Below are 14,045 nucleotides of genomic sequence, written 5' to 3' on the forward strand. Positions count from 1 at the left end.
CATCTCTTCCATCACCCTCCTGGAGAATACTGTCTTGCTTTCCGTTCTCAATGATCCAATTCTTAATGGTTGATTTAGGGTATATTTGCTTGTCTTTCTCTCTCTCCGTTTTTGGCATTGCCATTGTCCCTTAAAGACCACCTCCTCATACCAGTTTTAACTTATCACCAGGTGCCTATGACTTTCAGGTATGAAAATCATGAATTTAGAAACTGGAAAGAGAAAATGGTGCAAGGGTAGGACACTGCATTAGAGACCATTTACCTACATTTCTGGGAGTATGTGAAAGCTTGCAAAGGGCCAGTTTCTCACGGAGTGCACTGTTCATGTCCGTGTTCATGCACATAGATCTACACAGTAGTAACTGGGGCCCCACTGTCCTTCAGTTCCATCTCCTGGTACTAAACGTCCTACTATTGTCTTCCAAACTATCTGGGCCTTTGGTTTACCTCTAAGGAAACTTGTGTTCAGTTGATGGTGCCTATAACTAACCAAGAAACCTCCTCAAATGCTGGAAATGAAACAAAATACTCTTTTGATAAAGCCATATACCCATCGAACGTTGGAAGCGCAAAGATCCTTTCACAGATGAGTACCATTGTGGTTTAACGACTTGCTTGTTGGAGATAAACCTAGAACAGAATCCAGGTCACTTGTACTTACTAGCACGGTTTTTCCTATAAAACACTTGAGTCTATTTGTATATAGTAAAATTATTTACCATGCCTGTAAAGGACTCCAGTTTGTTTAGATATAATGGGATTATTTCAGAATGAGTTGCTAAAAGAAATCCTGCTCTGAGAAATCTAGAGATGTGCTTTAAAGATGTCCGTGTCTTTGTAGTGAATTAGCAAATAGAAAAGAGTACTTTGAATTCAGTAGACAATATAGGCAAACAACAGCACCCCATCATCCTTTTCTTTTGTATATTAATTTAATGTTCTTAATTTTATGGATAGGTAGATCTTATTTAGGTGGCTGTCATGATTAAAGTAGGAAGAAGTATATTTTGTGGAGGAGTAAAAATAGGTGAGAATTCTGTCATAATCATTACATACTTATGGCCTAATCATGTTCTTATGAAGCATGACTACTCATGCAGGGGCTTATTCATGGTATCCAGCTTGGACAACTGCTGGTTTTCTGGTCTCTCTCCTGCGGTCTTTGTGATTTTGGGGAGTATCTGAGAATAACAGAGATGCTTAGATACTCTGAGATCATCTGGTCATTAATATATTAGGAAGTTTTTACTGAGCATTGGATATATTTTAGCTAGAGGCAGTACCTACAGCAAGCAACATGAGTTTTATTTGAAAATGAAGTGTTTTTCATGTAATTAGGACTTCATAAAAGTAGGTGTTATGATGTTGATTTGGGCTTGTATTATTATTATTAAATAAGCATTGGTTATTTTTTCTTTCTAAGAAAAAAATAGATAAAAGGAAAAATTTGCCCCCTTTTGATGAATTAATGCAATGAACCTTTTATTTATGTATTGTAACCATATGTATTCAGCCAGAAGTTTTTCTTCTCTCCCTCCTACAACTAAACAGATTTGGGCAGAAGCATGCAACCTTTTTGCTATTAAGTTTCTCTGAAGTAAGGCCAGAAAGCTTTAAAAATATTTTGACCAAGATGGTTTAAGTGTCTGGTTCTGTCTCAGTTTGTTCTGACGGACTTGATTGAATAACATCTTGAATTGTCGAAGAAGTGATGTAATGAGTATTTTCTCATTCTACAGGATATTTTTAGGCTAACAAATGTATCTCCCACCTAGTAAAATATAGAAAACCTCCAATTTAGGTAGGATCAGTTTCCCTGCTTAGAAACTGATCTTGTCTTGGGTTTGTGCTGGGATATGTTAGACTCTCGTTGTTTTCTTTTCTGAGGAAATTAGACTTGCTATCTCTTACTTTTTTTGAGGTTTTCGATTTTACAAATTCATTTCATAAAAATTTGAAACAATATCAAACTTACAGAAAAGTTGTAAGTACAGTGCAACTGTTTTTTGGTATCCTAAAGTATTGGAAAGTAAGTTGCCAACATGGTACTTCCTCATCCTCAGATACAAGGACCTTCTCCCACATGATCGCACTATGTGCCCTGACATCAGAAAATTAACATTGACCCCTCGTTACCATGAAACCCTCATAAGATAAGCTTGTGAAAACTAGTTAACTGACAAAAACAAGAAAGAAAAGAAAGAAAATTTGAGTACTGCATTATGCAGAAAAGGTCATGGTAATTCAGAGTTGAGAGAAGGTCTAAGTATATGTCAGACTAAACATATATACTTATGATAAACTGAATGACATAGTAAGAGGCAGGTGAAGATGATCGTGGTAATGGGGCCGTTGTACATGCATTTGCTTAGGAACTCCGGAGCGTGGCCGCATTCACTTTGAGGCTGAATAGATGAGCTCTTCCGATGACTGACCGTTTGACTGCTGGATAGTGGCAGCCTTTGACTTTGCAGTTGGCCTTGGTACCTTTGCTCAGAGTCTGCTTCTCGGTGTAGCTTCAGGAGTTCGGTTACTCGGTGTCGGTGTTTCGGGACAGCAGAGGGCTCCTTCCGGGCACGCGGCTGGTAGCCGTCTGCTGTATCTCAGGGGTGGTCTTGCATGAATGAGTGTCCCGCCTTAGAACTCTGTTGCTGAAGAGGAGGAAAAATTGCTCTCTCTGACCAACCAGACCCACCTTTTGCTTTCACTTTATTCCCGAGAAAATAGTCCTAAATGAAGTTCTTCATATAATTTTTCTCTCATTTATATTAGCAAGTGCCATTGTCAAAGTGAATTATGGTTGTGAAATAGGTAGGCTAAAGAACAGTTTTTCTTAGAAGAAATAAAAAGCCTGGTTAATTAAGGCTAGTTCTTTAAATGAATCATTATAGGAAATCTTAGTTTTAAAAATTATTTTCTGGATAAGTTTTTAATGTACATGTTTATGTTAATGTTGGTTAAATTTAAAGTTGGTTTTTAAAAAAATTTTATTATGTTATGTCACCATATAATACCTCATTAGTTTTTGATGTAGTGATCCACGATCCATTGTTTTCGTGTAACACCCAGTGCTCCATGCAGTACGTGCCCTCCTTAATACCCATCACCGGGCTAACCAATCCCCCCTCCCCCCCTCCCCTTTAAAACCCTGTTTGTTTCTCAGAGTCCATAGTCTCTCATGGTTCATCTCTCCCTCCAATTCCCCCCTCTTCATTTTTCCCTTCCTTCTTCTAATGTCCTCCATGCTATTCCTTATGTTCCACGAATAAGTGAAACCATATGATAATTGACTTTCTCTGCTTGACTTATTTCACTTAGCATAATCTCCTCCAGTACCATCCATGTTGATGTAAAAGCTGGATATTCATCCTTTCCGATGGCTGAGTAATATTCCATTGTATATATGGACCACATCTTCTTTATCCATTCATCTGTTGAAGGGCATCTCAGCTCTTTCCACAGTTTGGCTATTGCGGACATTGCCGCTATGAACATTGGGGTGCATATGGCCCTTCTTTTCACTACATCTGTGTCTTTGGGGTAAATACCCAGGAGTGCAATTGCTGGGTCATAGGGTAGCTCTATTTTTAAATTTTTGAGGCACCTCCACCCTGTTTTCCAAAGTGGCTGTACCAACTTGCATTCCCACCAACAGTGTAAGAGGGTTCCCCTTTCTCCACAACCTCTCCAACATTTGTTGTTTCTTTCCCTGTCCATTTTTGCCATTCTAACTGGTGTAAGGTGGTATCTCAGTGTGGTTTTGATTTGAATTTCCCTGATGGCTAATGATGATGAACATTTTTTCATGTGTCTGTTAGCCATTTGTATGTCTTCTTCAGAGAAGTGTCTTCTGCCCATTTTTTGACTTGATTATTTGTTTTTTGGGTGTTGAGTTTGAGAAGTTCTTTATGGAATCACAAAAGACCCCGAATTGCCAAGGAAATGTTGAAAAAGAAAAACAAAGCTGCGGGCATCACGTTGCCCGATTTCAAGCTATATTACAAAGCCGTGATCACCAAGACAGTATGGTACTGGCACAAAACAGACATACAGACCAATGGAACAGAATAGAGAACCCAGATATGGACCCTCAACTCTATGGTCAAATAATCTTCAACAAAGCAGGAAAAAACATGTAATGGAAAAAAGACAGCCTCTTCAATAAATGGTGCTGGGAAAATTGGACAGCCACATGCAGAAGAATGAAACTCAACCATTCTCTAACACCATACACAAAGATAAACTCAAAGTGGATGAAAGACCTCAATGTGAGACAGGAATCCATCAAAATCCTAGAGGAGAAAATAGGCAGTAACCTCTTTGACATCGGCCACAGCAACTTCTTTCAAGATACATCTCCAAAAGCTAGTGAAACAAAAGCAAAAATGAACTTCTGGGACTTCATCAAGATAAAAAGCTTCTGCACAGCAAAGGAAACAGTCAACAAAACAAAGGGGCAACCCACAGAATGGGAGAAGATATTTGCAAATGACACTACAGATAAAGGGCTGGTATCCAAGATCTATAAAGAACTTATCAAACTCAACACCCAAAAAATTTGAAAGTTTTTTAAAGGTTTGAAGAAATTCAAGAAAAAATTTGCACATTTCATCACCTCATCAAAGTGACTTGTGGGGGCACCTGGATAGCTCAGTCGGTTAAGCATCTGCCTTCAGCTCAGGTCATGATCCCGGGGTCCTGGGATCGAGCCATGCATCGGGTGCCCTGCTCAGTGGGGAGTCTGTTTCTCCCTTTCCCTCTGACCCTTCCCCTGCTTGTGCGCTCTCTCTCTCTCTCAAATGAATAAATAAAAAATCTTTAAAAGAAAAAGTGACTTGTGTTCTTTATTGTTTATATGTCCATTTGTATAACTTTTACAGTAAGAATCTTATTTATATTAAAAAGTTATTACAGGGGCGCCTGGGTGGCTCAGTTGGTTAAGCATCTGCCTTTGGCTCAGATCATGATCCCAGGGTCCTGCTTGGCGGGGAGCCTGCTTCTCCCTCTGCCTGCCGCTCCCCCTGCTTGTGCTCTCTCTCTCTGTCAAATAAATAAATAAAATCTTTTTTTTTTAAAGTTATTACACGTATAGATTCTGATTATGATATGTCATCTTAAGGCTCTTGCAGACCAATTTGAAGATAAGACTACATCTGTATTGGAACGTCTGAAGATTTTCTATTGCTGTCAAGTACCCCCTCACTGGGCCATTCAGGTATTTTTGTTGCTGTTTGTCATTGGGTATGGAAAATACTTTGCTTTTGAAAGATAAATACACTAGAAAAGGATGATTTTTCAGTTTATGTTGAAGTTTTCAAATATTTCAGTGAAAAGAATAAAAGTATCTAGCTGGGAATTGCCAATTACTTCAAAATGCTCTTTTGGTTAAAGTGATACTAAACTTTTAAAACGTTTTTAAAAGAATTTAAAACAAGATTAAATAGAATCCTTGAAATTAAGTAATGGGAGAACCACAGAAGCTTTCATTTTCAAAATAACTTTATATTTAAAAGCCCATTAGGACCTTCTGCTCGAGAATGAGCCTTTTAACCAAGTTGTTTACAAGAACAACTTAAAGCAGTTGTTTCTTGCTCTATATGGTGAGATACCCTTGACTACTTTTCTTTTTCTGAGATATAAGAATACCTAGTATAGCTCCTAAAGCTCCATTTTGGGATAGAGATTCAAGCCCCTGTGTTATGGGTGTGGTTCCCCTATTTTGTAAAATTTTTAGCACTGAAGGCAACTTAGACACCTGGTCCAGTTTCTTAATATTACAGAGAAGAGAACTGAGCCCAGTGCAATTAACTACACTTTACTGATGTTGATCACACAGCTGTTCATGAAGTAGGTCTCTGGTTTCCCAATTTTTAGTCTAGTTTCCCTCCTTTCCTTATCTCTTCATTGGGTTGTAATTATGCCGGCTAATAACAACCAGCTTTTACTGCATCTTATTATGACGCATGCATTTTGTTCTGCATTTTGCACACGTTATTTTACTGCAACAATTGTTTGAAATATCCCCATTTTATAGATGAGGAAGCTGTGGCACTGAGAAGTTAAGTAGAGTGAAATGGTGACAGGCAGAAATTTCTAGATGATTTCATAACTATTGTCATTTCAGCCAGCTTCCTGTCCTTTCTCTTTGGATTATGCACATAGGTAGTGATTTAGAATTATAAATGCCAGCCCACCATTCAATGACTCTGAATCCCCATGGTTAGATTTCTTCGAGTATGTCATATTCTTTTTTTTTTTTTTTAAAGATTTTATTTATTTGACAGAGAGAGACACAGCGAGAGAGGGAACACGAGCAGGGCGAGTGGGAGAGGGAGAAGCAGGCTTCCCGCGGAGCAGGGAGGCCGATGCGGGGCTCGATCCCAGGACCCTGGGATCATGACCTGAGCCGAAGGCAGACGCTTAACGACTGAGCCACCCAGGCGCCCCGAGTATGTCATATTCTTAAGCACAGAGTAAAGTAGGGGATTTATTACGCATTGGAATTCACTTTATTGAAGGAGTCTCAATATAACAGGCAAATAAAAAGCTTTATTATATTATCTCAAAAGGAGTACCTTCTTTATCAAGAAGGTGTTAATAGCTGGAACTTTTTGATATGTTTTTGACCCTGATCTATGAAATTAAGTACCTTGTCCTATGTGGTTTGTGGTAGATAAACGTCTCAGATTCTGAGCTATTATTATGACAAAACATGTATGTTGAGGGTGTAGCTTTCAGTCTATTTCTGAACAGAAGCATTAGGAAAATTAAATACTATTCAAATAGAATTTAGGCAAAATGTTTATTTTATCTGTTTAGGAAGCTGTGGATTTTAGGATCTTTAGGCGGTTAGATAAACATCCTCTTTAACAATTTAAATCATTTTTTTCTTTCATTATAGGGAATGACCATATCTTTATGTATTATTTTTAAAGATCAAAAAGTAGTAGCGTAGTTTATTGTAAAAAGAGAATCAGTCTTTCGCTTCTAGCTAGCCCTACCATCTTAGATGCCATATCTATTAAATGAAAAGATTAAGCTGCTTACCGTGTGGGGCGCCTGGGTGGCTCAGTCGTTAAGCATCTGCCTTCGGCTCGGGTCATGATCCCAGGGTCCTGGGATCGAGCCCCACGTTGGGCTCCCTGCTCAGCGGGAATCCTGCTTCTCCGTCTCCTGCTCCCCCTGCTTGTGTTCCTGCTCTCGCTATCTCTGTCTCTGTCAAATAAATAAAAAAATCTTAAAAAAATAAATAAATAAAAATAAACTGCTTACCGTGTGAGCACTAAGATTTATTTCAGCTCCCATATGCTATGTTCAGTTTTTTAAAATGTCCAAATATCTTAAAATAGCCAAATTCCCCCAGATTCATGGCATACAGAAGAATTAGATCATTCCCTGTATTTATTTTTTTAAAATATATTAGTTTATAACTTTCAGGTATATATCATGTTACTTTCTAATTCTGTCAATGTAGATTTTTCATATCCATTGGCTTCTTAACTCTTAAATATGTATTGAATTTTGAAAAAACAGTAAAATTGTATTTAAAACAACACAGTTCTCCACTAATATGAAACCATGCATTATATAAGAACTTCACCTACTTTTTTTTTTAAAGTAAATTCTTCACCCATTGTGGGGCTTGAACTCATGGCCCTGAGATCAAGAGTCACATGCTCTACTGACTGAGCCAGCCAAGCGCCCTGAACCTCACTTTTTAAAACTTTCTAGTATTTTTTCTATTCCTGCAGGATGGACCACTTATAAACCACAATATATTTACTTTTTGATATGTTTAACTTTCAATAACCTTACCACAGTTTGCCTCCTTTTTTATCTGCCAAGGCTGGGAAATAAAGTAGTTAAATCTTATAGAACCTAAATAAATCTAAGTAGATCTGAGTTAGAAAGGCCCAGAGATGCTTTCATGAATAAAGTACACAAGTGCTAATGTATAGATTTCTGTCATTTATGTCAACTGCTTAGAATTTTTATTATTTGTTTATTTGAGTTCAATTTCATTTTTTCCCAGTTTGAGATATAACTGACACATAACATTGTATTAGTTTTATGTGTACAACATAATGATTTAATATAGCTATATATTATAAAATGGTCACCACAGTGAGTTTAGTTAATATCTATCTCCTCACATAATTACAGATTTTTTTCTTGTGATGAGAAATTTAAGATCTATTTTCTTAGCATCTTTCAAATATATAATACAGTATTATTAACTGTAGCCAGCATGCTGTACGTTATATCCTCAGAACTTACTTAGAACTGGAAGTTTGTATTTTTTGACCACCTTCATCCATTTCTCTCACCACCACCCCTCAACCGCTGGCAGCCACCAGTCTGTTCTCTTTCTATGAATCTGACTTTTTCAGATTCCTCATGTGAGTCAGATTGTACTGTATTTGTTTTTCTCTGTCTGATTTATTTCACTTAGCATTAATGCCCACTAGGGCCATCTGTATTGTCACACGTGCTAAGCTTTCATTCTTTTTTATGGCTGAATAAGATTCCAGCGTGTGTGTGTGTGTGTGTGTGTGTGTGTGTGTGTGTTGGGTGTACACACACACTACAGTTTCTTTATCCATTCATCCCTTGATGGACACTTAGGCTGCTTCCATGTCTCAGTTATTGTAAATAATGCTATAATGAACACGGGGGTAGAGATATTTATTTTTTCAAGTGAATATTTTCATTTCTTGGAATAAATGCCCAGAAGTGGGAACCTGGATCGCTTAGTAGTTGTATTTTTAATTTTTGGAGGAGCCTTCAGACTGTTCTCCGTGGTGGTGCCCCAGTTGGCCCTGGCCCCGACAGTGCCCGAGGGCTCCCTTTGCTCCGCATCCCCGCCAACACTTACCTTTTTGATACCAGGCATTCTAACTAGAGTTTTTCAAGTTGATTCATTGGATCTCAGCTTTACAAATCAGAGATGGTCACAGAATCTCTAGGTAAGAAAGAAATGCTGATTTTGCTTTTAAGTTCTTTTGAGTTCTTAGGAAAACATTGATATATTGAGTGTTTTGAAAAGTTCCTATATTATAGTTTTTTAATTCCTTGCCATCTATAGAGAAACTTGCTAAAGTAAAGGTAAGTATTGAATCATTGCAAATTTCTAATTAGTTGAGGTCAAACTGTAGAAATGATGTATTTATTACAGTAAGCAGACCCTTAAAATGGCAGGTTAGCACACCCACAAGTGAAACAGGAATCTCTTTACATAAAGAAATGTTCATTATTTTAACTTGACTCTTTTAGCGCCAACTTGCCCGTTTTCTCTTTGAGCTGGGATGCACGAGTTCAGCCCTTCAGATATTTGAGAAGCTAGAAATGTGGGAAGATGTTGTCATTTGTTACGAGAGAGCTGGGCAGCATGGGAAGGTATGTAATAGGAATATCCCGAGTACTGATGAGAGCCTTCTGTTTTGGGGCATCTTTCTCGCTTGCTTTGTTTTTCTAAGCCCACTTTTGCTAGTAGTTCATTTATGTTCTCTTTTTCACTTTTTCCACCAGAAATCTTTTTAATGTTTTCTCTGATTTTTGTTGGGGCAAATAATTTACTGTGTATACGTGTATGTGTATATGTAGAAGAGAAAAGCAGGCCAAAACTGATAGGATGTATGATGTTTAGGAATGAATAATGGAAGTGTTAAAGACTCTGTATTTTGATCTCTTTCCTTTGCTAACTCTCCTCCTGAGGACAACTTCAAAGTGAAATATTAGGAATTATTTTAAGCCTCAGTGGGTTGCCTGATGATCAGAGTTTGTGGGGCCGGAGGGAGGTTACCTGGGTGGGTGCGCAGCTGGCTGGGCCTGTAGAAGGAAACCTGAAGGGTGTGTGCCCCCCCCCCCCCTTAGGGCAGAGGAGTTATCCAGTGTGTGATTCACTTAATCCCACCTTTAAATTGGCTCAAGAGGAACGACGTTGCAGTATTTATATCTGTTATTAATTTGTTGTTTTTTCCCCCTCATAAATGAACAGAATTTTTAAAGAATAAGCAGTTCTGCATTGTGAGCATCTGTTGAAACTGACACCTTGAAGTCATATGTTAATTTTGGATTAAATTTTGAAATGACTAAATTCTATCATAAGTATAGTACACAGAGTAGAACCCACGCACTGGCTCATTTATTTCTAAGTCAACTTTTTGCCATCACCCTAAAAAAAAAAAAAGAAGTAGTGGTACAAGTACATGTGTGTCTGTTTCTTAAATACCTTCCTAAGTATGTCTTATTTTAGACCAGTAGTAAAAGTTAGATTCCTTTCACTAATCACTAATGGCGGTGAAGGTTTGCATTGTATTAGCGTAAGGAGAAACCAGCATGGGAATAAAATTTTACTGTAGAAGATTATAGAATTTTAATATTTTCATCCCGGGAAAGAACTCCATAATCATCTCTTCCAATTCCCTCTGTTTCAAAATAAGGAAAGGAGTCTCTAGTGATTTGCCTCAGGTCACAAAGCCGGTTATTGATTATTAGCTTGAGAGGCCACATGGCCCAGTGGTTCAAAGCAGAGCCTCTGGGCCCAGGCTGTACGAGTTCAGCTGCTAGCCTTGCCACGTGCTAGCTTCGTGGTACTGGGCAAGTTACGTAGGCCCGCTGCCTCTCCCCGTGACTCATTTTCCTCATCTACAGGCACTTAATCTGCCTCTGCACAGGTTTTCATGGCGTAACGTCTGTCGAGTAGGTAACATGTCCCCTCCTCACAGAGCTGCGCGAGTTGTGATCCTGAGACACGTTTTTTTCACTCTGCGTTTGGAGTGTGTCTGACGCTTGACGGTATCTTGCAGTTGCTGGCTGTCCGGTGGCCGTCTGGGTGGATTGTCACAGCCCGTGCCTCTCCACACCTAGTCACAGTTACATTCAGCGTCATCGTTTCAATAGAGTTCTGTGCCTGGTGTCACTGCGACATATGGTGGATTTAATTGCCATTTAGAATATCTTCAAGAAAGATTTTGTTATGATTTGGCATTGAAACAAAAAAGTCATTGAACACACAGAAAAGGCCGAAACAAAGTAGAGAGATGTAAATTTGGTATTCGTGGAAGTAAACATTTGCCTTTAGAGAAATCATCACAATTTCATTTACTTTTCTTCAAAAATAACAGCTAAGTGCTTTATGGGAGCCAAGAAAGGAGGACAGCCCTAAGTAGATGAAGCTGTGTTTTGTAGAGAGATGTATATATTTAAAAAAAAGATTGCCATTTAAAATGGCAAGCAGTGTATTGAAGGCAGGAAAAATTGCCAAATTTTTCTGAATAGATTTTAAAAATATCAGCAACGAGAGGCTGATGTGATTCATTCAAGGCATTATGTCATCATTTAATTGAAAGCATTTTTTCTTTATTAGTTAAGAGTCTTATGATTGATAGTGTCCCAAATTTGATGAAATAGAGTATTATGTTTCTTTGAGGACTTAAATATTTTTTTAGTGTCTGTAGGCCTGGCACTAAAGCAGGATTCAGCTGTTTAACAAAGGAATAAATGGGTGAATGAGTATCTTGATTCCCAGTCTAATGTATTTCCCATTGTGTCATTCTTCACTATGCTAGTCCTTTACGCTGGTCACTAAATAAATGAACTCTATATAAAATTACAGTAGTTTTGGAAATAGTGATTTTTGAAATGATTGAGTTGTTGATTCCCAAGCTCCCCAAGCGTGTTTTAAAATACTAAATTTATGTAATTATTTTTAGAAAGTATGAAAAGCAGAGACTTTCTCTAATTGCAGAAGAAAAAAAATAAGGAATTGATCCCTTTCAAAGAACAGATTTGACTCTGTTCTCTAAAGTAGTTGTAGTATTAATGTTTTTTTAATTGGCACATGACCTTGTAAGCATTGTCTTATGATAATGATAAATTCCCGTGTTTCTAATTATTCTAGAAAATGTACGTATCTTAATTTTTAGGAATGTGTAGTCATTTACTTTGTCTTAAAGTCTTTTGTGAGTTTCAGCCCAACATCCCCCCAATTTTTTATTTTTGAAAGGTTGATTTAGCATTTCATTTGTCACATAAAAGACTTCCCTTACCTGTTATTCTTATGCTATATTTGCAGATCAGTTTAACCATAGACCCTAAAAAGTTTTGCTTCAAGCTGGAAGCAAATGTTTTATTTCTAAAACAGCTGAGATTTTTTTAGTATTTGGTCATGTGCCAGTAGTTGTCACCACATTTGATTTAACTAGAAGTTTGTGAAATTTTAATCCCTGCATTTAGTGCTTAATGGCATAATTTATTTTTAAAAGGCAAATTCGAGAAAGTATCTAATTCTAATTATTATGTTCTGGTGCTTGCACCCTATTATTGTAGGGTCTCAGACTTTCTAATTTAGACACTACTTACAGAAATTCTCATTATTTAATGACCATTGGCAAAATAGCTTAGATTAATTTTGCTTGATGTTGTGATCAGAACTGGTTCTCATCTGTTAGCATGTAGTTTTTTAAAGTTATCTGGCACACTTCTAGCAGTTTCCCCAAGCCTATGAACAAATTCTTACTTTGGTGCACAAATTTGGTCCCTAAATGAAAGACAAAGATTGAGCTGGTATAAACTGCCTGCGGGAGGTAGGCGTAAAGGGAGTGGAATGGTAAGGGTTAACGACCTCTCTTTTCTTCTCTTGTTTCTAGCAAACAAGGCTTACCTGAAATTACATAGCCTTATCTTTTATTTTGCTATGTTTGCAGATCATTGTAGCCAAAAGCTCTTAAAAAGTTCTCCTTTAAGTTACAAGTAAATGTTTTATTTCTGAAACAGTTGAGATTCTTTTAGCAGTTGGTTTGGGTTTTGGGGGGATGGAGGGAAGGTTTCTTTTCTTTTTTTTAAAGATTTATTTATTTATTTTAGAGAGAGCGAGAGCATGTGAGCCGAGGGGAGAGGAGGAGAGGGAGAGAGAGAATCTTTAAGCGGACTCCTTGCTGAGCAGGGAGCCCAATTCAGTGCTCAGTCCCAGGACCCTGAGATCATGCCCTGAGCTGAAACTACAAGTCAGATGCTCAAACGACTGAGCCACCTAGGCACTCCGGGGAAGGTTTCTTTTAAAATAGTTTCTTTAGGGGTGCCTGGGTGGCTCAGTCGTTAAGCGTCTTCCTTTGGCTCAGGTCATGATCCCAGAGTGCTGGGATCGAGCCCCACATCGGGCTCCCTGCTCCACAGGAAGCCTGCTTCTCCCTCTCCGACTCCCCCTGCTTGTGTTCCCTCTCTCGCTGTGTCTCTCTCTGTCAAATAAATAAATAAAATCTTTAAAAATAAATAAATAAAATAGTTTTTTTATATGATGTAAAAGATTTCCCAAACTCTTTTCCCACACTGCAGTCAGAGTGATCTTCCTGAAAAATAAATCTGATCGGGTCATTCCCACTCTTCAGTAACTCCCTTTGTCTCCAGGATTAAGCTCTTTAGCATGGATGGTTTATAGACCACTTCATGATCTGACTCCTGCTTACATTGCTAACTGCATTATCCCCCTACTCTTTTATCTCTGCTTCATCCCCCTTTGTACTTGCTCATTGAGGCTGTGCTCAAAGTTCCACCAGATTGAAACTACTTGTAATTTCTTGACTTTGCAGCATTGCTTCACCTCAGGACCTTTGTATGTGCTATTGTCTGTCTAGAACTTGTCCTCCTTCAGCTCACTCCTACTTATTCTTCAGGTTTTTCCTTGGCGATTACTTTCCACAGTGATCTTCCCCTGCTACCTCCCTCCCAGATTTGGGGTGTTTTCCTGTGCTCCTGTGGCACCCAAACTACTCTGATATCCCATTTGCTGGTTTACTTCACTTACGAGACTATAAGCCGTTTAAGAACACTTTTGTCTATAGTATTTGCAGAGGTCTCCCCAACACCTAGCACAGGCTTGGCACATGGTAAGTCCTCAAAATATTTGCTAAATGAATGACCTATAGTCTTTCATCATGAGTAGTTAATGCACTGAAGCAGATCTCCAAGTAGGTACTCCCTTTGGACTTTATATGTGACGAAAGAAACTTCTTTAATTCCTGCCATGTATTCTCTCTCTAAAAA

General features: G+C 38.2%; 1 protein-coding gene across 3 annotated transcripts in view; it reads left to right on the forward strand.

Moving 5' to 3' along the window:
* TTC27 (tetratricopeptide repeat domain 27) overlaps positions 1-14,045 on the forward strand; it is a 169,502-nt gene that overhangs the window by 91,127 nt on the left and 64,330 nt on the right. Inside the window, exons 11-12 of one of the 3 annotated variants that reach the window (XM_036119108.2) lie at positions 5,122-5,217; positions 9,276-9,398. The exons of 1 other annotated variant lie outside the window; for it this stretch is intronic. In XM_036119108.2, coding sequence (XP_035975001.2) covers positions 5,122-5,217; positions 9,276-9,398 — 219 coding nt within the window. The remainder of the gene's footprint in view (positions 1-5,121; positions 5,218-9,275; positions 9,399-14,045) is intronic. One more of the 3 variants, XM_036119110.2, reaches the window with a different exon arrangement.

The sequence above is a fragment of the Halichoerus grypus genome, chromosome 10 (genome assembly GCF_964656455.1).
Source record: "Halichoerus grypus chromosome 10, mHalGry1.hap1.1, whole genome shotgun sequence".
Lineage (NCBI taxonomy): Eukaryota > Metazoa > Chordata > Mammalia > Carnivora > Phocidae > Halichoerus > Halichoerus grypus.